The following is a 24965-nucleotide window of genomic DNA, read 5'->3' as shown; positions in this document are numbered from 1 at the left end:
CGACTTGCCTTCCTAACTGTTTCACACACCTGTGTCCTTTCTCCCCCATGAAGAAGAGACAAAAGCAGATGTTACAACAGAGGCATACTGTCTTTTTCAGTTTTTTTCTTCCTCAGCTGATTCTACTTGCCTTTCCTAACCAGTTAGAACTCAATTTACCTACAGCATTTATGTCCTTATCTAACACTAGAGCCCTGGGATGCTGAGGAAGTCCGCTGGGATGGGTTCAGCCTCCTGAAGGGCCAGTGCGGTGAAATGACTCACAAGCAATGAAAGCTGTAGATCAATCAGTATTTTTCAACTACCGGTCTATGGGCCAGTCCGCCAGAAATTCTGTGCAGGTCTGGGGAACAGCCATCTTGTTGTATGAAGATTACAGACCTTAATTGAATTCGCTAATGCTCAGGGTGATTTCTTCCTTAGCAGTCCCCAAAATAATTCTGTTTTCACTGGTCCCCAAGTGCAAAAAGGTTGAAAACCACTGCTCTAGCTGGTTCAGCAAGGGCTAGAACCCAGCCTGTCTTTCTAGGATACTGGTGCTGCTCATAGCAGCTAAGCGAGGGTCTACAGAATAGTTCCAAAAGGGGGACAGGGGATTCTTTTTTTTTTAAGATTTTATTTATTGATTTTACAGAGAAAGGTGTGGGAGAGCAAAAAACATCAACTTATAGTTGCTTCACTTTAGTTGTTCATTGATTGCTTATCATATGTGCCTTGAGTGGGCAAACCCGGGGGTTCAAACTGGCGACCTCAGTGTCCCCCCTTGATGCTCCATCCACTGTGCCACCATAGGTTATGCATGAGGATTATTTTCAAAAGGGCTAGTATCTCTTCCAGAGAAAAACGTTGGAAGATGTTAAATGATTTTTGCAGAGCTATACGTCTGATTGACTTTTACTTTCCATTTCCCTAGGCAAACCCACCCTGTTTGCTGTCCACCGTCCAGTACATCAGTAGCTTTTATGCCAGCTGCCTGACCGGAGAGGAGTCCTATTGGTGGATGCAGTTCACGGCTGCAGTGGAATTCATTAAAACTATCGACGACCGCAAGTGACCAGGACCCAGGCCCGCCGGCAGCAGACCGTCAGGCGGGCAGACGCGTCTCTGAGAAGATGTCCCAGCGCCTTTGAAGGCTGGGATTGTTTTTGTATAATATTGTATAGCGTTCAGACATTTTAAAACAGATCTTTACTAAACAGATTAATGAGCTAACAAGCAGGTTCTCTTTTCTTTGTGCTCTTTTCCTGTCTGAGTTTTAACATTTTATTTCATTTTTTTGTCCCCAAGTAGAATAGTACTGCAAAAAGGGACCACATTTTTCAGGTATTTTGAAATACTAAAAAACCAAGCAAACTCTCATAGAAAATTTCTAGATCTCCATTTATGGATACCCATTCTTTCCTTTTATTTAACAAGGAAGAAAAGTATACCTCTTTTAAGATGCTGTCTAATGCTACAGACATCAGTGGAAGGAAGACACAAGTTGCACTGAGGATGATAATGGTGGTGAGTCAGCGGCATTATCTATAAATACACTCACCCAAATTGAAAAGCTAAGAAGGAAATGTAAATATAATATATATTTATATTTGATGTAATATGGACATCTTCAGATTCTAATAAACAAGGAATATTGCTGATAGTAGATTGTGGCGGACCCTCTTGTGAATGGTTTTCCTTGACAAATTTAAGCTGAGCTTAAACTAAAAACAAAAACAAAAAAATACACAGAAATATTTATTAAAATGTAATACAGTTTACTGAACTTTCTAGGTGTGGAGTTTGATGAGAGGTATAAAAATCATGACTAAGTCACCGAGACATTTCTCACTACGGATATCTTGGAGCCTGCAGTCGGCGAGATCCTTAGTCACCATCCATTACCTACAAAGGAACAGTAGCTAGCTATCTAGTACTTTATTGTGGTACTTCTCATCTGAAATACTAAGTATAGTGTAGAAACCCCAAACAGAACTCCTTACAACCTTTAATTGTAATATATTTTGATGATTATTCACATTGAATGCACAGACCAGGAATTCAGTGAATGTCATTTTTTAAAAAACTAATTTGTATTGTCTGCTTAGTGATACAAGTTTTATTAGTGATAAACTATTTTAATCAACCATACTATTCTTATGGAAAAAAAATCTATTTTGGCAGGTTTCTGTGCCTTTATTTCTCTCTTCTGAAGAAAAGTATGTGTCTCAATATTTTTTTTCAATTATATATTGATAATTAATCAAGAATGGGTTTTGGTGCCTGAGAAATTGGCCAAGGAGGGGCACCAAAGCTTCAGACGCCGGTCTTGTACATGGTCATGGTCATCACTGACTGCTTTCACTTTGTGTGTTTCCTAATCACGTCTAGCTTCTTTTATAACAGAGTTGTCCCACACCTTGAGTCCCTCGTTGCTGACAGCAGTTCCAGGCACTTCTAAGGGAACTGTGACAGACACTGCGAGCAGATGAATCAGAGGTCATCTTCTCCTTCTCTCCAAGGCCTCTGTGTCTCATTGTGTCTAAGGAAGCTGGGTTTTCTTTATGCCTCCATCTCATTCATTTATTTTAAAACACCGAAGTTGCATAGGAGTGTGGGATGTGGTTTCTGCCTTTTAGGGAGCGATCAAAATTAAACTGGTACTACAAAATGTCCTTTTGAATGTTAGGTCAAGAAATCTGTGTATCGAGCCATGTGCTTCATGGGCTGGAACTGTCCAACTTGCCTGGGTCCTACAAGGCAAATCCCGTTATAAAGACTTTCCAAGACAAACTGTCTAACGTGATTTCTGAGACCTAGAGGGAGTCCATTTTCTTCAGCATTTGATTCAATAAATGTGAAGTCAACTGAAGACTTGAAATAGTTGAAATTTATTGTTACAAGATTTCACTCGGAGGTCAGTGAGAGATGTTCTCCTCCACAATGGTTGCTAAATCTATTCCATGTTGTCCCCATGGAAATAAATAAGATGTGGACGTTGTGCGGGGCTCTTTGTGGAGCAGAGAGAGGTGTTGCATTTGGGGCACAGGGCTGCACTGGAGGCAGGAGGGAGCGCTCTGCAGGGCTCGCGCCAGCGGCTGGAGCAGGACCCCAGGGGGTTGGCGTCAGGGTCACACCTCTGAGGCCGAGACGGGCGCTTGCGTCCTGACTCTCAGGTGCTGGCAGAGACACATGGCCCTGCCATGGAAGGGGCAGTGAGGGTTCCCCTGGGAAACCTTCAGGAGCAAGGACCATGTCTGCATTAACTGTCACTGGTGCTGACTTCATTACAGGATGTATTACAGCGTTGCCTTCTGAGTTGGGCAGGGGTGGGCTGTGAGGCAGGGGATCATTTGATTCTGCTCTTCCAGGAAAGAGGCACAGCTGCTCTCTGAATGTTTCTTATTACACTAACTCTCGGTGCGTTTACAGGAGGGGTTAGTGCGGAAGTGCCATCTCCCCTGGGAAGTGCTTGGTGGCCTCCGACCATCACCTGGAACTTACAAAGACACCGACTGAAATGCGGAGAGAGCAGTGCAGTTCACTGAAATCTTGTAGAATTTGACTAACCTGATAGTTCGTATTTTGTGCCAGTGTTCTGCTTCTGGAGAAAGTGCAGTAATAGAAATACAAATTGACAATCCCTGGTCAGGACACACAAGAAATACAAATTGAACATTTTCTTGAACAGTGTCATGGTAAACATTCTTTCTCCGCTTCGGGTCAAATCTCAGTCCAACTACTGCTTTCTTTTTCTTTTTAAAAACCTGCTTATTAAAAAACAAAACAAAAATTAAAATCTGCTTATGAAAGCCTTTTTTTATACAGATGTTAAATCACTAGTAAGGGAATTAGTCTTTGTGAGGGATTTACAATTGATGTGACACGTGCTTTTGTTTTCGTGTTGTTCCCAGAAGGCTTTGTCTCACATGGACTGAATACAGTGTCCCTGAGTGCATGAGCAATGGGACTGAGCTGGCCGCGTGGGCTGAGCTGCCCGAATCCGGCTGACGGCATGGGTCCTGCATCGCTTCCCTACTGCCTGCCCCAGGAACTCCAGTTTGGGCCAGAGGCCAACTAGGTGTTTTCAATGAGTGAGGTTTTAAAAACTTTCTCTGGCCTGACCAGGCAGTGGCGCAGTGGATAGAGCATCGGACTGGGATGCAGAGGACCCGGGTTTGAGACCCTGAGATCGCCAGCTTGAGTGTGGGCTCATCTGGTTTGAGGAAAAACCCACCAGCTTGAACCCAAGGTCGCTGGCTCCAGCAGGGGGTTGCTCGGTCTGTGGAAGGCCTGTGGTCAGGGCACATATGAGAAAGCAATCTATGAACAACTAAGGTGTTGCAACGCGCAATGAAAAACTAATGATTGATGCTTCTCATCTCTCTCTGTTCCTATCTGTCTGTCCCTGTCTATCTGACTCACTCTCTGTCTCTGTAAAAAGTAAATAAATAATTAAAAAAAAAAACCTTTCTCTGATGCGACTGGGTGTGGAAAGAGAAAGTAGGGCCACACCCAGTGGTCAGGGATGGCAGAGACAGGAGACCGGTGGCGGGTTAGCTCCCACACTTGTGTCTGGGAGCTCCTCTTCCTGCCTCTCCATTCCACTTTACTTTAAGTAAAAGTCTATGTTGGCCCTCTTTTTAGTTCTTTTATATCTAGTGGATTTATTCTATATGCACTTGCCATTCTTTAGGGAAGAAATCCGAAACAATTTTGAAGTTCAAAGAATTCTTAGATCACTAGTGATAAGATAGTTAAGGTATTGTGAATGCCAAAATGCTTGAGAACTTCACCAGATTAGTACTTAATAGATATTAGAATGTTGATTGCCTGAGAAGCAGGATGAGCAGGAATAGTTTTATTACTCTTGAGAACTCAGGACAGAGAAGATACAGTTCACTTCAGTGTCCAGGTTGGTGTGGTTGAGCTGTGGAGGCACCGGTGCAGCTGCTGTCCCCCGGGCTGTGCTTAGTGAAGGTTACGTTCACGAAAAAGGAAGTAAGTTCTTGCCCCTTGGTTAATGGCAGGCAGTGTGGTGGGGGCCACATACCTTAAGATTTCATCTCTGCCAAGTTGGTACTCTGTCTTGCCTACCACACTTTTTTTTTCTTTTCTTTGTGACACAGAGAGGAACAGATAGGAACAGACAGGAACAGACAGGAAGGAAGAGATGAGAAGCATCAATTCTTGGTTGCGGCTCCTTCGTTGTTCATTGCTTGCTTTCTCATATGTGCCTTGACTGGGGAGCTACAGCAGAGTGAGGAACCCCTTGCTCAAGCCAGCGACCTTGGGCTCAAGCTGGTGAGCCTTGCTCAAACCAGAGCCCAGGCGTAAGTTGGCGACCTCCGGGTTTCGAACCTGGGTCCTCTGTGTCCCAGTCTGATGCTCTATCCACTGCGCCACAGCCTGGTCAGGCTTGCCTACCACGTTCTTCCTGTGCCTCACCTATATTAAAAAGCTTTGTACTGCCTCTCCTCTTGAAGTTGATAAAACCCGTTTACAGGCCCTGGCCAGTTGGCTCAGTGGTAGAGCGTCAGCCTGGCGTGCAGAAGTCCCGGGTTTGATTCCCGGCCAGGGCACACAGGAGAAGCGCCCATCTGCTTCTCCACCCCTCCCCCTCTCCTTCCTCTCTGTCTCTCTCTTCCCCTCCCGCAGCGAGGCTCCATTGGAGCAAAGATGGCCCAGGCGCTGGGGATGGCTCCTTGGCCTCTGCCCCAGGCGCTAGAGTGGCTCTGGTCGCAACAGAGCGACGCCCCCTGGTGGGCGTGCTGGGTGGATCCCGGTCGAGCGCATGCGGGAGTCTGACTGTCTCTCCCCGTTTCCAGCTTCAGAAAAATACACACACACACACAAAACCGTTTACAAGCCTCAGTGAATGAGCTTACAGTCTTGTACTAGTACAGGAGACCCACTCTGTCTCCTAATGTGATTACTAATGTGTGAACTCCTTCTGTGACACTGATTAAAAGGGGAGAGCACTTGGATTGGCTGGGTTTTATGTTTTCATCATCTACTATTTTGTATTCAGAAGCATTTCTGAAAATTTCTTTGAGTTCTAAATATTACTGATGTTCTCCATGAATTCACACTTATCTTGTCCTTCTGAACATCTAAGGATATTTGTTAAATGCAGCACAGGAAGAAAGTAGAATGATCCAGTAGTTATTAACAAGATGGTGAACATTTACCGTTTTAACACAGATCCTTGCTGACCCCTATAGTTGGTAGCTATTCATCAGCCTGAGTTCTGAGCGCACAGCTTCTAATTACGGGTTTTCCTGAAGCCTTGATTCTTTTCAGCTGAGGGGAGCTGCTTTCGACAAGGAGCCGCTGTGGCCAGGAGCTCCCTCCGCAGGCCTCCCTGGCTCAGCGAAAGGTGCTTCCCCTATACTGATTGCATTTCATTTAGAAGAAAACCTTTAGAAATTCACTTAGGGCTGTTTTCCTTCAGTCTGTTCAGTATTAAAATTAATGTTATATATCGCTTCTCGGCCTTTTGGCTAAGATCAAGTGTAGAATCTGTTCTTATCAATTTAATAAAATTAATGTTATAACTTGCCTAGAACTGAATATAGAATACAACTTTTCTTGCCAACTTGGAATCGCCTCTGTCTCTTGGAGTCCTGTTTATGTGTACCCACTCAACCCTCTCTGCAAGTAAGTGGCTCTGTAGCTTTTCCTGGAGGAAGCCGAGCTGGGGACAGTGTTTACCTTGGCCTCCCTTCAGGGTTGCCTGTGAACTGTGCCATGATCCTAGAAAGTGAGATCAGGTCAGAAGCTCCTCTTGCGTGTAAAGGTGTCCTCTACCTCGAGACTTAAGTATTCATTGAAGAACTTTCTCTTCAGTCATTTTGCTCCAAAAGAGTCCTTTTCCATCTTTACAGAGTAACAAAATGCAGCACATAGGCTTTTAAAAATATTGACCAGAGAGGTTATGGGGATCCAGAAAATATCTTGTCATTTTGCACTAATGGAAATCCTGACCTGCGGTGGTGCAGTGGATAGTGTCGACTTGGAACACTGAGGTCGCCAGTTCAAAACCCCAGGCTTGCCCACTCAAGGCACATACAAGAGGCAACTACTATGAGTTGATGCTTCTCACTCTTCCCCTGCCCTTTTTTGCTCTCTCTTGCTAAAATCAATAAAGAAAATCTTTAAAAAAAAAAGGCCTGACCTGTGGTGGCGCAGTGGATAAAGCGTCGACCTGGAACACTGAGGTCACTGGTTCGAAACCTGGTCAAGGCACATATGGAAGCTGATGCTTCCTGCTGCTCCTCCGTTCTCTCCCTCCTCTCTAAAAAATCAATAAATAGTCTGACCAGGCGGTGGCACAGTGGATAGAGCGTCGGACTGGGATGCTGAGGACCAGGTTCGAGACCCTGAGGTTGCCAGCTTGAACGCGGGCTCATCTGGTTTGAGCAAAAGCCCACCAGCTTGAACCCAAGGTCACTGGCTCCAGCAAGGGGTTACTTGGTCTACTGAAGGCCCACGGTCAAGGCACATATGAGAAAGCAATCAATGAACAACTAAGATGTTGCAACACTCAACAAAAAACTAATGATTGAGGCTTCTTATCTCTCTCCGTTCCTGTCCCTATTTATCCTTCTCTCTGACTCACTGTCTCTGTAAAAAAAAAATAAATAAATAAAAAATCAATAAATAAAATCTTTTAAAAAAAGGTTCTGGCTGGATAGCTCAGTTGGTTAGAACTTTGTGCCAAAACAGAGGTTACCGGTTCAATCCCCGGTGAGGGCACATACAGGAACAGATTGATGTTCCTGTCTCTCTCCCTCTCCCTTCCTCTCTCACTAAAATCAATCAATAACGATTTTTAAATGTAAATAAAGATGATAGAGTAATGGTGGCGTGAGAGATACCCTTGATCTCGCCCAATGATATTTCATTGAGCAGCTATAAGGCAGCGAATGGGCTCGAGGGCACACCTGAAAAGACCCACGTGTGGGGCAGGTGGTAAGACGCGCTGGGGGTCCGCTCTGGAAAGGAGAGAAACCCAGGATGGCTGGGTCTCCTGCTGGGCAGAGCGGGAGAAACAACCAACTCCGTGGAGGAGAGTCACAGCCAGTCTGCTGGTGGTCTGCCTGCAGCCTGCGCGGGCAGAGACAGAGGAAGCTCAGGTGCGGGCCCCCAGCCTCCCAGATCCCGCCTCCCTCCCCTCCTGGGGACCGACAGTGGCAGAGACCTACCCCACAGCTAGTTCTCCAGAGCCTCTCCCTCCACTGAAGAACCGAGCGAGGTGCTCCGTGTCTGGTCCACCGGTCTGGTGAGACATGGGGAGGAGGGCCCTGAGGCCCGAGCTGAGCTCACAAACAGCTAAAGCCTGCACGCCCTCGCAACATGACCCACCCACCATCCTGACTGCGCCCCGCCTACAACATTGCAGTAGCATCTCAGCTGAGGGCAGCCCAGATTTTCAAAGCTAAAATGTGTAACACAGCAACACCTACTGGAAGAAAACAGGAAAATCTCTTAAAACTGAAATCTGCCTGACCGGTGGTGGTGCAGTGGGATAAAGCTTCAACCTGGAATGCTGAGGTCGCCTGTTCGATACCCTGGGCTTGCCTGGTCAAGGCACATATGGGAGTTGATGCTTCCTGCTCCTCCCTTTATCTCTCTCTCTCTCTCTCTCCTCTCTGAAAATTGAATAAATAAAATCTTTTAAAAAAAAACAAAAAACTGAAATCTTTCCTCTCTGCTCCTCTCCTCTCCTCTCCCCTCCCCTCCCTTCCCCTCCCCTCCCCTCCCCTCCCCTCCCCTCCCCTCCCCTCTCTCTTTTCCTTTTTTTAAGTGAGAAGAGGGGAGATAGACAGAATCCCGCATGTGATCAACCAGGATCCACCTGGCAAACTCATGTCTGGGGCTGATGCTTGAATCAACTGAGCTATTTTTAGCACCCGAGGCTGATGCTAGGACCAACAAGCTATCCTCAGCAACCAGGGCTGACAGTTGAATCAAGCCACTGGCTATGGGAGAGGAAGAGGGAGAGAAGGGGGAGAGAGGGGGGCAGAGAAGCAGATGGTTGTTTCTCATGTGTGCCCTGACCAGGAATAGAACCTGGGACATTCATATGCCTGGCTGACACTCTATCCACTGAGCCAACTGCCCAGGACCTTTTTTTTTTTAATGAATTTTATTTTCTTTATATTTTGAGAGAGAGAGACAAGAAAGGAGAGAGATGAGAAGCATCAACTCATACTTGCAGCACTTTTAGCTGTTCATTGATTGCTTCTTATATGTGCCTTGATGGGGATGGGGGGGTGCTCCAGCTGAGCCAATGGCCTCTTGCTCAAGACAATGACCTTGGGCTCAAACTAGTGACCTTAGGCTTCTGGCCAGTGACATTGGGGCTCAAACCAGTGTCCATGGGGTCGTGTCTATGATCCCACACTCAATCTGGTGACCCTGTGCTCAAGCTGGTGAGCCTGCACTTAAGTCAGTGACTCCATGCTCCAACCAGCAGCCTCAGAACTTCGAACCTGGGTCCTCAGCATCCCAGGTCGATGCTCTATCCACTCCACTACCACCCAGTCAGTCTAAACTTCATTTTCTTAAGTTTTATAGCTTTTATTCTTATTTTTTGTGGGTGTTCTGTATGTGATTGTTTTTTGTTTGTTTGTTTGTTTGTATTTTTCTGAAGTTGGAAACGGGGAGGCAGTCAGACAGACTCCCGCATGCGCCCGACCGGGATCCACCCGGCACGCCCACCAAGGGGCGATGCTCTGCCCATCTGGGGCGTTGCTCTGTTGCAACCAGGGCCATTCTAGCGCCTGAGGCAGAGGCCATGGAGCCATCCTCAGCGCCCAGGGCCAACTTTGCTCCAATGAAGCCTTGGCTGTGGGAGGGGAAGAGAGAGACAGAGAAGAAGGAGAGGGGGAGGGGTGGAGAAGCAGATGGGCGCTTCTCCTGTGTGCCCTGGCCGAAAATCGAACCTGGGACTTCTGCACGCCAGGCCGATGCTCTACCACTGAGCCAACCGGCCAGGGCTGTTTTTTGTTTTTGCTCTTTGTTTTTTGTGGGTTTTTTTTTTTTTTTTTACTTTTCATTATCTTAAAATTTTTTTCAATGTTTCATTGTATTTTTTATTTTACTTTATTTTTTAGTTGTTTTTTGTTAGGTTTCTTAACAATACCACTCTCAAATGCCATCAAGGAAGAAGAAAACAAATATTATGGCTACACAAGAAAGGACATAGTTCAGAAAGAAAATGAAAAATCTCCAGACAGCAAAAGCAAGGTTTCACATGGAAACCTTGGAATTAAACGATAGAAAATTCAAAATTGGAGTGCTGAAAATACTCAATGAGATGTGAGAAAACACTTATAGGCAATTTAATGAGCTCAAAAAACAAATTAGTGAACAAAATGAGTACTTCACCAAGGAGACTGGAACATTAAAAACAGAGATGAAGAACACAGTACATCAAGGGTCAGGAACCAATGGCTCATGAGCCAGATGTGGCTCTTTTGATGGCTGCATATGGCTCGCAGACAAATCTTTAATAATAATAAAAAATAACGTTAAAAATATAAAACATTCTCATGTATTACAATTCATTCATTTCCTACCGCTCATGTTCATGGTTGCGGGTGGTTGGAGCCAATCACAGCTGTCCTTCGGGACAACACCAAATTTTTATTGGGTAATGCCTAACGTACACGGGTTGATGTATGGCTCTCATGGAATTACATTTTAAAATATGTGGCGTTCATGGCTCTCTCAGCCAAAAAGATTCCCAACCCCTGCAGTACATGAATTGAAAACTGAGGTAGCGGCCCAGGTAGGTGGTTCAGTAGTAGAGCCTTGGTCTGGTGTATGGACGTCCTGGGTTTGATTCCCCAGTCAGGGCACACAGAGAAAGGACCATCTGCTTCTTCCCCTTTCCTCTCCCCCTTCTCTCCCTCTTCCGCTCCCACAGCCAGGGGCTCAACTGGTTAGAGTGTAGGCACTGAGGATAGCTAGGTTGGTCCCAGTGGGTCAGCCTCAGGCACTAAAAATAGCTTGGTTGATTCCAGCATGAATCCCTGATGGGGTTGCCAGGTGGATCCCTGTTGGGGTGCGTGCAGGAGTCTGCCTCACTATCTCCCCTCCTCTCACCTAAAGAAGAAAAAAAATCTCTTGCCCTCATGGGAAGCTTAGTTGGTAAGACTAGAGCATCGTCCCAATATGCTAAGGTTGTGGGTTGTCTGGTCAGAACACCTAACAAGAGTCAACCAATGAATGCATAGACGAGCAGAACAACAAATTCCTCCCTCTCTAATGAGAGGCCTGATCCCTGTACACTTGTTTACAAAGCAGTCATCTCGCTGGAGCCGGGCTCTCCATAGGGACTGCCTGACCTAGATGGTAGGTGTCCCCGAAAGTTTGCAGAGGGCGGGTGAGAGGGTAGGCAGTAAGCCCTCCCTGCCCACCCACTCCTTTAGGGATTTCACTATCTTTTCGTCTCAAATTGGACCTCTGCTAAGACAAGGTCTCTCCTTCCCTCCCTCCACGTGATCCGTAGCCGGACTGCTTTTCATGTCCTCCAGGAAGACAGTGCACGGGGTACACTAGGTGTGTCCAGCCCCAGCCCCGCGGCTCTCCGCTAGGTGTGTGTGTGCTGGGCCCCTCCCGCAGCCGGGCCACCACCCTGCCTCATACCCTGCCTGCCTTGGAGTGAGAGGCCCGGGTCACTGACGCGGCCTCTCCCCAGGCCTGGCACCAGCCCAAGTGCGGGTGCCCTAGCCAAGTTCCTTCCGCGTGAGCCCCGGCGGCCCGCTCGGCCTGCAGGACCTGGAGGGTCAGGCTGGGGGCCCAGGACGCCCGGTCCTCAGCAGGTCCTCAAGCCTGGAGACTCCAGGACATTGGGGCCTCCGCGGCTCCTGCTGAGCTCTCCAGCCAGGTGCCGGGTCCCTGGACTCCGACTGCGGGTCTTCCCCTGGCCCAGTGGCGCAGGCTGCTCCCGGCAGGGTGGGTGGGGGACCAGGGTCAGGGTCAGGGTTAGCCCCACCTCCCCAAGGTCCAGATCCAGGCGCCACTGAAAAGTTGGTAAGGGGGTAAGGGCCCCTGCTGAGCCTTCTGGGGCCGCCCAGGGGCAGAGGAAAGCCAGGTCTCTCCCCCAGCTTCTATCGCTCACCCCTATCGGGCACACCGGAAGAGAAGAGGCTCTCGGGGACCCCACAGCGCCGGCCCCGGCTGCAGCCCAAAGCGCACTTACTAGTGTGGTTGTCTGTGTGTAACCCCACCCCCTCCCCGTCTCTTCTGCAGGCACTTGAATCCTATTCTGTGAAGTCAGGATTATTATCCCTGTTTATTTATTAGGTGGAGTCTCCTCCACCTGGTGTCCTCTGGGGACACCAGTGCCGTGTTCTGCAGGACATTCTGGGACTCGAATCCATCGCAGCTTTCCTGCCTCCCCGGGCTCATCCCCTGAGGCATCTGGAAGGTGGGGGCGGTGAAGAGGGCTGTGGCTGGAATTGGCTGTTGGCCGCATTGAACTGAGGGCTGGCCAGTTTCCCTGCAGGCCTGCTTTGCTGTTCCTTGGGTGACATCTTGTGGCCAAGATAGGTACAAACCGCTGGCTGAACTGCCTGCCAGTGAAGGCCTCTCTGGAGGAGGTCGGGATGCCTAGGAGGAAGGCAGGCTCCTGGAAACAGGAGGACCAACCAGCTCCTCTTAATCCGGCCTTTCACTGAACTTCACTAGGTCAGCTCTGGACGGACCCCCAAACTCCGCCATGTGCCCTGCTGTAGAAACACAAACACACCAGGTTCCTCTGGGGCCCCCTGTGGTGTGGCAGATAATAACCACTAGTCTGTGTCTATGACGCTTTTCTATAGCAGCCCAATGACAAGGTGATTGTTCCCATTTACAGATGAGCCCCGAGTCACATAGCCAGTGGGTAACCAAGACAGAGCTCTGACCATCTCTAATGCTAGGAAACTGTGCTGGACACAGTGCTGAGAACCATGGGAGTCCCCACACCCCATTCTCTGGGGAGGTGCTGCCAAGGGTAAAAATGTTACCACAAACATGCCTTGAGTTCTGGGACCGTTTCCATATGCCAGGCCCAGATCTGAATCGTTTACACACATTACCTCCCACGATCCTCCCCTGGGAGCTTGGTGTCAGGATGGATCCCACTGTATAGATGAGGAGTCTGAGGCTCAGAGAGGTGAAGTAGTTCCACCAAAGCCACACAGAAAATGCATGGCAGAGCAGGATCTGATCCCGGTCCGAAAGATAACGAGTCCTTCTTTTCAGTTGCAATGGGATCTCTGGCCCTTCTGCAAAAATATCAGCCCCCCAGGGTTGCGGGGGTCATGGGAGTGGAAGGAGCTTTGCAAACTGTAGAGGGCAGTGCCCATAACGGCTCTCGTTGTTATCCTGAGCCTGGCATGCACTTCCTTCTGCACATGTGAGCCCCCTGAGGGCAGGGCTGGACACCTGCCGCCTCCCCAGTGCCCAGCATGTAACTTGGCACATATTGGGCATCAACAGATCAGACCAAATTTACTTCCCCACTTCCTCACCATGGCCCACATGCCCTTCCTAGTGCCAAGGCCACGGCAAGGCCAGACGGACAGTCTCTACCTCCTGATCCGCCTCATTCAGAAGAAGGGGTGACCTTCTCTTCCGCCTTTGTTGTAATTGGCTGGCACCTGGACTCCCACAGGGGTCCGGGGGGAGAGGGCCTGGTTGCTGGAGATCCCTCCCGGACCCCACAAAAAAGCAGCAGGGCAGGCAGAATATAAATGTGGCTGGGAACGCGGAGGAACAGATGAGGGAGAGCCTCCAGGTGACTGGGTGGAGAGGCCCCACCAGGGCAGCCGCCTCCTCTCTGCGCACAGATTGAGCCCATGATGAAGATGAATGGAAACCCCTTTGCTGGCAAACGTGGAGGCAGTCAAGACGGCTACCTGTGCCGACGGGCCCTCCCACCAGCTCGGAGCCGGGAAATGTTAGGATTCGGAATTCAGCCGCGGCCACATGGTTAGCACAAAAACCAGACAAAACTCGTGATAAGCAGCCCCAATTACAGGATAAATGATACGGAGTGCCCGAGAGCTTGGCAGGAATCAGTGGGCTCACACAGCAGGTACCAGGCAGCCCCTGCACACAGATGACAGCTTGCACAAAAGAAAGGCAGCCCAGATTGGTGGGGACCCCTGTCCCCAGCTGTGGGCCCCTCAGTGAGGTGGCAGTAATGACCAGAAGCTTTTCCTACGAGCAGCTGTGGGATTTTTCAAGGCTAGTTGTGAGGGGAGATGGGAGATCGTTTGGTTGGTTTAAAAGCATTTTCTGATGAAAACAAAACGAACGTGCAGCTTCCAAATCCCACATTGGGAGGCGGTCGTGATGAGGACACTGTGTCTTCATCTTTCCAGGCCGAAAAATCCCAATTTTTCTCAATATGTCCACTGCGGAGCAATATGTGATCATTCGGCCACAGGCGCCATGGACCAGAAAGAAAGGTTTGCTGAGCGAATTAATATTGTCGACAAGATTGCAGGGGGCATGTTTAACTCACTTCAGGTGCTCTAGAAGCAGTCGCACAATGGATAAGCTAATTACAAATCATGCCTATTTATTCATTAAACAGGGCCTGGGGGAAATTCAAAGAGGCAACACTGTCTTAACTTCATTCAATTTGCAGTCTGTGATTAAACGGAGCACAGCTGCAAGGCTCCAGAAATGTTCTCTCATATCTGCCTTTTTCCTGCTTCACACTGACCTCTTCTCAAGGGGCTGCTTCTGGCCCCACCCCGGGTCTTGTCAGCCTTCTTCAGCCCCTTGGATACTCACCGGCTTGTGACTTTGGGCTAGCGCCTCCACCAGCCCACGGCTCAGTTTCCTTATCTGTAAAGTGGGTTCATGCAAACCTCTGGCTGTTCTTGAGAGTAATGGGCCGAATGAAGCTGTGGTTGTTCCAGAATCTGGCCACAGAGGGACTGTGGCTAAGACAGAGGCCCCAGGGTCCCCCAGAGAGCCCTTGACAAAGAAGAGCTTTGTCCTCTGCTGCCCTGGGGGGGCGGGCACAGAGCCTGGCACTTAGAAGCTATTGTACATGCCTAGCACAGGATGGAACAGGTCTGCTGTCTCCTATCTATGACCTGAGTGTCCAGGTCCCCTCTCAGATAGGGTGACCAACTGTCTCAATTTGCCCAGGACTCTAGAGGCGTTAGCTGGGATATTGGATTTTCAGGACTCAAACTGGGACAATGCCAGGCAAACTGCGACAGTCAGTCATTCTGGAATCAGAGCCCCACAAACCTCTCCCTCTCCACACGTTCCCTAAAATAAACTAAAAATGGAACTAACTTTCTACCTCTGATCCTCGCAAATGTCTGGGAGGCTCAAGGGTTATTTATTATCCTCAATAAATTATAAGAACCAAACAGTCAACGTTGGCTTAGCATTTTCCAAATTGCAGAGAGTGCTTTTAATTTTTACAAGATGAATGTTTGGGGACTTTCCCCCCATTTATTCAGCACCCACAGACTGAGCCCCAGAGCTGAAATAGGAGGTTAGTATCCTTGTCCCTCACCCCCTGGGAGGCCACCAAGCTGGCTGCCCCTTGTATCCTGCGACCCTTAGCTCTGTGCACAGTGTCTGCCGTCCTCTCCTTCTTGTGTTCGAGACTTCCTTATCTGGAAAGCGTCCCTAGCCAGGAACTATTACAATATTAATATATTAGTTTGAACCATATGAACTTACCCTTTTTGTCGAACTCCAAACTGTTTAATATAAGCAATTTTGTAGGGTTCAACCTCACATAGTAATGGTGAAGTTCAGGCCGTGATGCAACAAATTAATCTCTCTGAGCCTCAGTTTCTCATCTGAAAAATGGGGACCTTGGTAGTTTTCATGTCCCGGTGTTGCTGTTGGAATTACATGAGGTCATCCATGGACGGCACTTCAGAAATGCCTGCTATGGCACACAGTAGGTGCTCTCTGAATTAGAGCTTTCCATGGACGGCACTTCAGAAGTGCCTGCTATGGTACACAGTAGGTGCTCTCTGAGTTAGAGCTTTCCATGGACGGCACTTCAGAAGTGCCTGCTATGGCACACAGTAGGTGCTCTCTGAGTTAGAGCTTTCCATGGATGGCACTTCAGAAGTGCCTGCTATGGCACACAGTAGGTGCTCTCTGAATTAGACCTTTCATTCTCAGCTTGTGTCTGTGCGCGTCCTTCATTGTTCAGAGTTGCCTGCGGTCAGCCACGCAATGGGTACCCAACAAACGTTGGTTGAAGGAAGGAGTGGAAGTAAATGCATCTGCCTCCCGCTGGTGTTTCCCAAATGACCTTGAACTCAGACAGTCTGCTTCCTCCTCCGACAAGCAAGGGTCTCTTCCTCGGCCCCCCCATTCCCTTGAAGGCCTCTTGGTAAAACACCCAGGTTCCCATGGCTCCTCGCAGGGGGCCTGATGGGTTCTGAGACGTGTTCCCATCCCCCCTATGGTTTCTAAAACACACAAATCATTCTGGCTGCACTTCTGTGTTTCATTACTAGGAATGCACATTTGAAAACAACAGAGGGTGAGGTTTAAAAGCAACATGCAATTTTTATTACATATATCTCCAAATCTGCCATTAGGCCCATCCCCGTGGTGTTATTGACCTTGATTCTTTCTCATTTGCATCCTGCATTTTTCATCCTTTGGAATATGGTGTTTTGGGACTTCTCCATCATTAAGTGGATTTACAGCAATTTCCCTGTGTGTTTTCTCCAAGGGATTCTGTTATGAGATGCACATTAAATCTCCATTAATACCTCATTATCCGACTGATAAGATTACCATGATAATGAGGCAGAAATTCTAATTGTTTCATTTCTTATTGTGCCTTCCATTTAATCCTTTACTCTACCTGGAAGTTGGTCATGAACTGGTGAGCACCAGGCTGAAAATGACTCCAAACAGAGAGCTGGAGGCTGGGATCCTTGTGATCAAAGGTGATTGGGGGAAAGAAAGGGGGGCGGGGCTATGTCCCAGCGAGTTTCCGGGCGGAAAGCCAGCTGGGGTGGGCCTAGGTGGATCTATAGAGCTCCTCTGCTTCAGTCGGATACACACTCACGTGCACGCACATGGACACACGTGTATCCACATACATGCACACACAGGTATGCACGTGCACACTCACACATGTGCACACAAGACACGCACACACATAGGCCTGCACCCCAATTCCAGACAGCCCGGCCTCTCGACCTCACGCTCTCTTCCCCTACCCGCCTGGACCCCCTTCCAGACCGTTCCTAGCTCTGGAGCTCTCCATGAACCTGCCTTCCAGACTGATGAGCTCATTGGACAGAGTCTGGGGCACTGAGCCCGAAGACACTGGGGGCGGAGGGACAGGGGAGGAGGTCCGGTAGAGAAAGTGGGACGAGAGGCCTCTTCAAGGGAGAGCAGTGCGGGACCCTCTGTGGGGGTGCACCCACCAGGGCATCTCCTGGAGGCTAGAAGTCCAAAATCAAAAGTCTGCTTGTCTGCTTCGGGTCCGCTCCCTCCATCCGTGGGAGAGGCGATAACCCCTCCACCCCACCCCATCACTCTCAGAGTGCATTGGACATTTTTGTTTTTTTGAGAAAGAGAGAAAGGTGGGGGCAGGGCAGGAAGCATCAACTCCTAGTAGTTGCTCTTGTGTTTTGACCGGGCAAGCTCTGGGGTTTCGAACTGGCGACCTCAGCATTCCAGGTCGACGCCTGACTCACTGGGCACCACAGGCCAGGCCCAGTGCATTGAACTCTGCATGTCTCCAGGAAATTCCCCAAAGTGGGTGCTTGGACAGCAGAAGAGACTGGCTCCCTCCTGGCCTTTATTCCGCCTTTCTGCTTGGAGAGCAGGCACCCAACCCCGCAGGAGCCCTGCCCTGGGCAGAAAGAGCGTTTCTTGAGCCTCTGGGATCTGAGGTGACCAGAGGGTGGTGGCTGCCCGGCGCAGAGGGTTTGTGGCTGGAGAGCTGCCCGTCAGTTCTGAGGCTGAGGCCAGGCCCGGCCGATCAGCTTCCACAGGCGGGGTGCTCAGCGGGGCCCGGGCATTATAAACACGCTTATCACAATGCCGTCTTGCCATGGGCATCTCAGGTTCCATGGCAAACTAGTGCTAGTTTTCCAGTTCCCTTCTGTGTTCATTTCTTAGAGGGGATGCAACAAAGTACCACAAACTGGATGGCAAAGACAGCAGACATTTATTCTCTCACGGTTTTGGAGGCTAGAAGTCCGAAACCAAGGGGTCAGTAGGGTCGCACTCCCTCTGAGCTCCTGGTGGAGGCCGGTCTTCTCCCTCTCCTCCCCTGCTGAGGGCACCAGTCATGCTGGGTCAGGGCGGCCGAACGACATCATCTTCAATAAGGCCATAGTCACAGGTACTAGGGAGCTAGGACTTCAACATATCTTTTTAGGGGATACAATTTCACCCATCATACCTTCTGAAACATGTCTGTGTAAAGTGTTAACAACAATATTAGGCAAAGACTAATACAATTGGCAGAATTTGTGAACGGACTCTCTGCTATAAAGTTTTTTTTTGTTTGTTTGTTTTTTTTAATTTTATTTATTATTTTTTTACAGGGACAGAGAGAGGGATAGACAGGGACAGACAGACAGGAACGGAGAGAGATGAGAAGCATCAATCATCAGTTTTTCGTTGGGACTCCTTAGTTGTTCATTGATTGCTTTCTCATATGTGCCTTGACCGCAGGCCTTCAGCAGACCGAGTAACCCCTTGCTCGAGCCAGCGACCTTGGGTTCAAGCTGGTGAGCTTTTTTTTTTTGGCTCAAGCCAGATGAGCCCGCGCTCAAGCTGGCAACCTCAGGGTCTCGAACTTGGGTCCTTCGGCATCCCAGTCCGACACTCTATTCACTGCGCCACCACCTGGTCAGGCTAAAGTTTTTTGTTTTTTTTTGTTTGTTTGTTTGTTTTTACAGAGTCAGAGAGAGGGATAGATAGGGACAGACAGACAGGAACGGAGAGAGATGAGAAGCATCAGTCATTAGTTTTTTGTTGTGCATTGCGACACCTTAGTTGTTCACTGATTGCTTTCTCATATGTGCCTTGACCGCGGGCCTTCAGCAGACCGAGTAACCCCTTGCTCGAGCCAGCGACCTTGGGTCCAAGCTGGTGAGCCTTGCTCAAACCAGATGAGCCCGTGCTCAAGCTGGCGACCTCGGGGTCTCGAACCTGGGTCCTCTGCATCCCAGTCCGATGCTCTATCCACTGCGCCACCGCCTGGTCAGGCTCAGCTATAAAGTTTGGGCTACACTGGGCTGGCCCAGGGCAGACGGCCGTCCCCGTCCCATTTTCCGTGGCAGTTGGAGAACCACAGGTTGGTTCTACAGGGCTGAAGAGGCTTTCTGAGAACAACAGTTCAATCTTATCATCTTCTATATTTTAATTTAAGTATTTCCATTTTTTCCTCCCAAAAGACCCATCCCTTCCTCCTTCCTGTATCCCTTTCCCCAAAGGCGATGACTTTAAACAATTTCCAGGTATACTTGCTTCATATTTGTCAATAATATGTTCATTCCACTATTTCTCAGCTCATCAACGTTAGACATTGTCTACTGACTTCTGACAATGGGACAGGAAGGTTTAGTTCTCGTTCTAGCCCGCCTCCACTTGTCCTTTCCCATGCTCACCCGGGAGACACATGGCAATATTTGTTAAATCAGCGCTCAGTCTCTGTATAAGGACTGTTGGCTTCTGAGCCACGCGGGACGTTGTTATCACATTTCCTGTCTTATATAAGTTTTGAGATCTTCATCATTTTCATTTCGTTAGGTTTTCAGGCCCTGATTGATGTTAATTCTCCTCCAATTCTCCAGCAGAACTGTGGACCCTCTGAGGTCGCAGGAACCCTGCCCCCCCCTCCCCAGTGGCAGGTGAGCTCTAATGCCCTGGGCCCAGGATGTGTTTTTACCCCTCACCCAGAGTTAGAGCGTTTTCCTGTTTGATCCCCCGGCTGCACTGGGTCTTTGCTGGTACCGGGTCTTTGCCGGTACCGGGAGGGTTTTCCTACTGGCTCTCATAAGTGTAGGGCTCTTGTTCCATAGGGCAGAGTGGAAAGGAGATGGGGGCGGGGCTTCCTGCCTTTCCTACAGTGACTCAGGAGGCCACTGCCCTGCCTCCAGGCTGCGAGGTCGGGCCTGCGCGTGGGTGGGACTCCCCTCTCTCTGCCGCTCCCAGGGGTTTTGAACCTCACATGAGCTCATGCTTCACCTTTAGCAAGTTGCCCATATTTCTAGTTCAAGTCTTCTTAGCAACTGTATGTGTCTGGGGCATCGAGTTCCTTAGAGGGTAGTTAGTTGCCCTACGACCTCAGTTCAGAAAAGTGCTGATTTTGCTAATTACTCACTTTTTTGAAAGCCTCCAGTCTGACCCGTGCTTTCCTTCAGCGCCTTCAGGGTGCCAGGCTCCCCTGGGCACCAAAGGGGACAACACAGGACAGGCCTTGTCCTCGGGGACCCCTGGCTGTCCTGGTGGATCTCATTGGAACCTCCCAGCAGCCCTGACCACTTGAATCGCTACCTCTGCTGTGCAGGGGCAGAACTTAGGCCCGGAGGGAGGGCCAGCGCTCAGCGCCGGGAGACAGTTCTGGCCTCGCCCCGACTCCTCCCCGACCCTGCCGGGAGAGAGGAACAGGGCCCCTAGCAGGAACCCACCCCATGACAGACACCTGCCTGTCAGACTTTTGACCTCCAGAGCTGTGAGACAGTAAGTTCCTGTTGTTTAAGCCACCCAGTTGGTGACACTGCCACAGCAGCCCTGGGGTACCGACATGGCCACTCCCCACACTGCTTCCCTGCGGCACTCGTGGCCCCAAGTCTGGCTCTCCTCATCTGTGTGTGGGGATGACCATCTCTGCCCAGCCCCTCCCCCCAGGGCTGTGTCCACTGTCACTGGACCGCAGCAGGAGCTGTTCGGTCGAAGTTCTCCTTCCACAGCCCTTGACTCCAGTGGCCTAAGAGTGTTTAAATAAGTGCTTCCCTAATGCATGCCGTAGACCACAGTGTCCCCATTCCTCATGACAACAGTGTCCTTAATGTGTCTAAACCACTCAGATCGCAACACGAATGCCAGATTCTCATCCCTAAGGTCCTGCAACCCAGAGCGTCCCCAGCACCTGTAGCTGTGTCGGGCAGGGCTCGGCCAGGAGGAGGAGGCCCTGTGAGCGCTGTGGGCGGTGGGTTTATTATAGGGATTGGACAGAGCTGGGGAAGGGCCAGCTGGAGGGGAATGGAGGGTTGGGGAGAGCCTCCACTGGGCAGTCTGAGAAGCCGGGTGTGTCCAGGGGCTACGGGAGCCACTGCCTCCGTGGGTTCTCAGCCAGCCTCTGGAGGTGGGCCTGGGGCTGCAGTCGGTCAGCAGGGCCAGCAGGCAGGACATAGAGCTGACTGCTCTACACTTGGGATACTCTGGGGCTGCCTGTCTCCATGTCAAACTACTGTGACCTTCAGAGACGGAAGGTCACTGCTTCACTTTGGTTTTTCAAATCTCATATGCAGAAACCATAGAGGAAGGCATTCTGGGAAATGTATTTTGGCATCAACAGCAGACCTCCTTACCTGAACCTCCCCTCCTCCTCCCAGGATGGCTTCTCCAATCCCAGCACCGCCCCCATGCCTGCCTGATGGCTCTCTGCCCCCCCCCTCCCCCCCGCCACCTCGAAGACTGTGAGCTCTGAGACACTGAGTGCTGAGCTGGGTCTGCCCGATTCATCACAGTGTGACCAGCAAGCACTTGGCACAAACTTGGAACAGAGCGGCAAATGGATGGATGAATGAATGAATGAATGAATGATGACTGCTTGGTGCCAGACCTTGTGCTGGGTGTGGGGAACCCTGAAAGTCAGATAGAGCAGAGGTTCGCTGCTGCCACAATTATTCTCTGTGGGGCCCTGGGGTGGAGGAGGTGGGCAGAGATGAGCTATTGGGTGAATGTGTTCAGGGTCCTCAGATATGCCCAGTAAGAAACTGGGAGCTCAGAGAAAGAAAGGCCATTGTCAGCCAGTGAATCATGGAAGACTTCCTGCAGGAGGCCATCTGGAGATGGTACATGTGGGGGTTTGAGCAGACAGCCCCAGCTAGGCCCTCAATGGACAGGCAGCATCAGCCATCAGATGTGCGAGTGAGTGACCTTCAGGTGATTCCAGCCCAGCCTTTGAGTTTTCCAGTCGAGGCCCAGGCAGGTGGAGCAGAGACAGTTCATCCCTGTCTGCACTCTTGACCCACAGAAATCATGAGTGGTAACAAATAATTACTGCTGTTATAAGCTACTAGATTTTGGAGTAGTTGTTACGCAGCAATAAATAGCCGATACAATCATGCACTCCTGATTGGTGTTTCCCTTCCTTATCTTATTTCTATTCCTTGCCCACCTTTTCCTGGGCTCACCTTCCAGATCCCAGCTATACTCCAGTTCTTATCTCAAGGGCTGCTTCCGGGGGACCCAGCGAGGCAACAATTATTTGGAAAAGGTACACGGAGAAAAATGACAAATAAAAATGAATTTCGTGCTTTTCTGGAGAATGAGTTTTAGAACCAGAAACTTCACTTCTTATTCAAAACATGTTTGAATTACTTACATTTTAAACAATTCTTCATTATAATTTTTAAAAGTATAAGATTTTTCCATAAAACCTGGTTCAGGTGTCATTAGGCCCAATGCTGAACAGAGTGAGTTGATTTCTGAGAAGGTGAGCTTCAGACCTTTTCTACCTGGCTGGCAACTGGGCTGGGACGTGGGGACTACTACCTCTTCTTCTTCTTCTTTTTTTTTTTTTTTTAACAGAGACAGAGAGAGGGTTAGACAGGGACAGACAGGAACGGAGAGATGAGAAGCATCAATCATTAGTTTTTCGTCGAGCATTGCAACACCTTAGTTGTTCATTGATTGCTTTCTCATATGTGCCTTGACCGCGGGCCTTCAGCAGACCGAGTAACCTCTTGCTCAAGCCAGCAACCTTGGGTCCAAGCTGGTGAGCTTTTTGCTCAAACCAGATGAGCCCGCACTCAAGCTGGCGACCTCAGGGTCTTGAACCTGGGTCCTTCCGCATCCCAGTCCGAAGCTCTATCCACTGCGCCACCGCCTGGTCAGGCACTACTACTTTTTTTTTTTTTTTTTTGTATTTTTTCTGAAGCTGGAAACGGGGAGAGACAGTCAGACAGACTCCCGCATGCGCCCGACCGGGATCCACCCGGCATGCCCACCAGGGGCGACGCTCTGCCCACCAGGGGGCGATGCTCTGCCCCTCCGGGGCGTCGCTCTAGAGCCACTCTAGCGCCTGGGGCAGAGGCCAAGGAGCCATCCCCAGCGCCCGGGCCATCTTTGCTCCAATGGAGCCTCAGCTGCGGGAGGGGAAGAGAGAGACAGAGAGGAAGGGGGGGGGGTGGAGAAGCAAATGGGCGCTTCTCCTATGTGCCCTGGCCGGGAATCAAACCCGGGTCCCCTGCACGCCAGGCCGACGCTCTACCGCTGAGCCAACTGGCCAGGGCCCCATTTAACTAGTTTTAAGCATTGAGTTGAATGGCATTAGCCACATCCCCGTCCTGGTGCAGCCATCACCACCACCATCTCCAGAACTCTTTCCTCTTCCCAAGCTGAGACTCTGGCCCCATTAACACTAACTCCCCATTCCCTCATCCCCCAGCCCCTGTCAGCCACAATTCTCCTTTCTGTCACTATCAATTTGACCACTCTAAGTACCTTATATAAGTGGAGTCATACAGTATTTATATTTCTCTGTCTGGCCTATTTCTGTTAGGGTAATGATTTCTTCAGGGGTCCCAAGATAACTCTACTGGTCACTGCTGTCCATGGTCACACTCCCTGGCCCGAGACCTGCACCCGCTCTCACAGGTGCAGCTGGTGGATGTGGCTATTGGACGTGGTGGGCAGACGAGGCTGGCCGATGTGCCTGGCCCAGACACTTGGTTACGGACACTTTGTTACGGACCAGCTCACAGTGCCTTCCCTTCTTCAGTTCCGAGCAGAATTGCTGGGTGAGGGTTAATCAACATTCAGTCATGTTTCCAAGTTTAAATGGAGCATTTGTTTAATTATGTGTAAGTAGCAATACATTGTGGCCATTATCTAAATCACTATTTTATTTCCTGGATGTGGTTTCATAATGCAGGGTTTCTGCTCCAGCCTAGCATCATTAACAGAGAAGAGTTAATGAATATAAAAGCGTAAAGGCTAATTACACTTTAATTTACAATCATGGTCTCATTTTGGGACCACATGAAATCTGTTTTGAAAACAATTAAAAAAAAAACAAACCGCTCTTGCCCTGGTAAGTGGAGGGACCCCGGCCAGGAGCCCAGCTCTGTCTGCCACGTCGTGGCTGAGCAGTATTGGCTGGCACTGATGCCCTCCCTGGCGCCATTACTGGGAGGCTGGTGAGGCCAAGTTCAGCGCCCTGTGACACTGTCTTCTGTTTCCAGCAATTTTCCTCTTGCTTTCAGTGTCTGCTCTTGTGACTGCCGGGAAGAGTTGGGGCAGCCCCATCTGGAGCACTGGTGGGCTGACCATGCTACTCTGATGTGGCCTCACACTGAGCCAAGTCCATTGGAATTATTGTTTTTTTTTGTTTTGTTTTGTTTTTCTGAAGCCGGAAACGGGGAGAGACAGCCAGACAGACTCCCGCATGCGCCCAACCGGGATCCACTCGGCACGCCCACCAGAGGCTACGCTCTGCCCACCAGGGGGCGATGCTCTGCCCCTCCGGGGGGGGGGGGTTGCTCCACCGCGACCAGAGCCACTCCAGCGCCTGGGGCAGAGGCCAAGAAGCCATCCCCAGCGCCCGGGCCATCCTCGCTCCAATGGAGCCTCGGCTGTGGGAGGGGAAGAGAGAGACAGTGAGGAAGGAGGGGGGTGGGTGGAGAAGCAAATGGGCGCCCCTCCTATGTGCCCTGGCCGGGAATCGAACCCGGGTCCCCCGCATGCCAGGCCGACGCTCCACCGCTGAGCCAACCGGCCAGGGCCGG

General features: G+C 49.9%; 1 protein-coding gene and 1 pseudogene across 7 annotated transcripts in view; both read left to right on the top strand.

The window, feature by feature from the left end:
• The window catches only part of GAPVD1 (GTPase activating protein and VPS9 domains 1), a 74293-nt gene extending 72648 nt beyond the window's left edge, over positions 1-1645 (top strand). For all 7 annotated transcript variants that reach the window (XM_066367157.1, XM_066367162.1, XM_066367159.1 and 4 more), the window contains one exon: positions 914-1645. In XM_066367157.1, the coding sequence (XP_066223254.1) occupies positions 914-1054 (141 nt within the window). In that variant the 3' untranslated portion in view covers positions 1055-1645. The remainder of the gene's footprint in view (positions 1-913) is intronic.
• Positions 1646-6462: 4817 nt separating this feature from the next.
• LOC136396275 (U2 spliceosomal RNA) lies at positions 6463-6569 on the top strand (annotated as a pseudogene).
• The last annotated feature ends 18396 nt before the right edge of the window (positions 6570-24965 follow it).

Source organism: Saccopteryx leptura, chromosome 2, assembly GCF_036850995.1.
Source record: "Saccopteryx leptura isolate mSacLep1 chromosome 2, mSacLep1_pri_phased_curated, whole genome shotgun sequence".
In the NCBI taxonomy this organism is placed as follows: domain Eukaryota; kingdom Metazoa; phylum Chordata; class Mammalia; order Chiroptera; family Emballonuridae; genus Saccopteryx; species Saccopteryx leptura.
The sequence above is the reverse complement of the archived record's forward strand: the minus strand, read 5'-3'. Positions and strand labels throughout refer to the sequence as shown.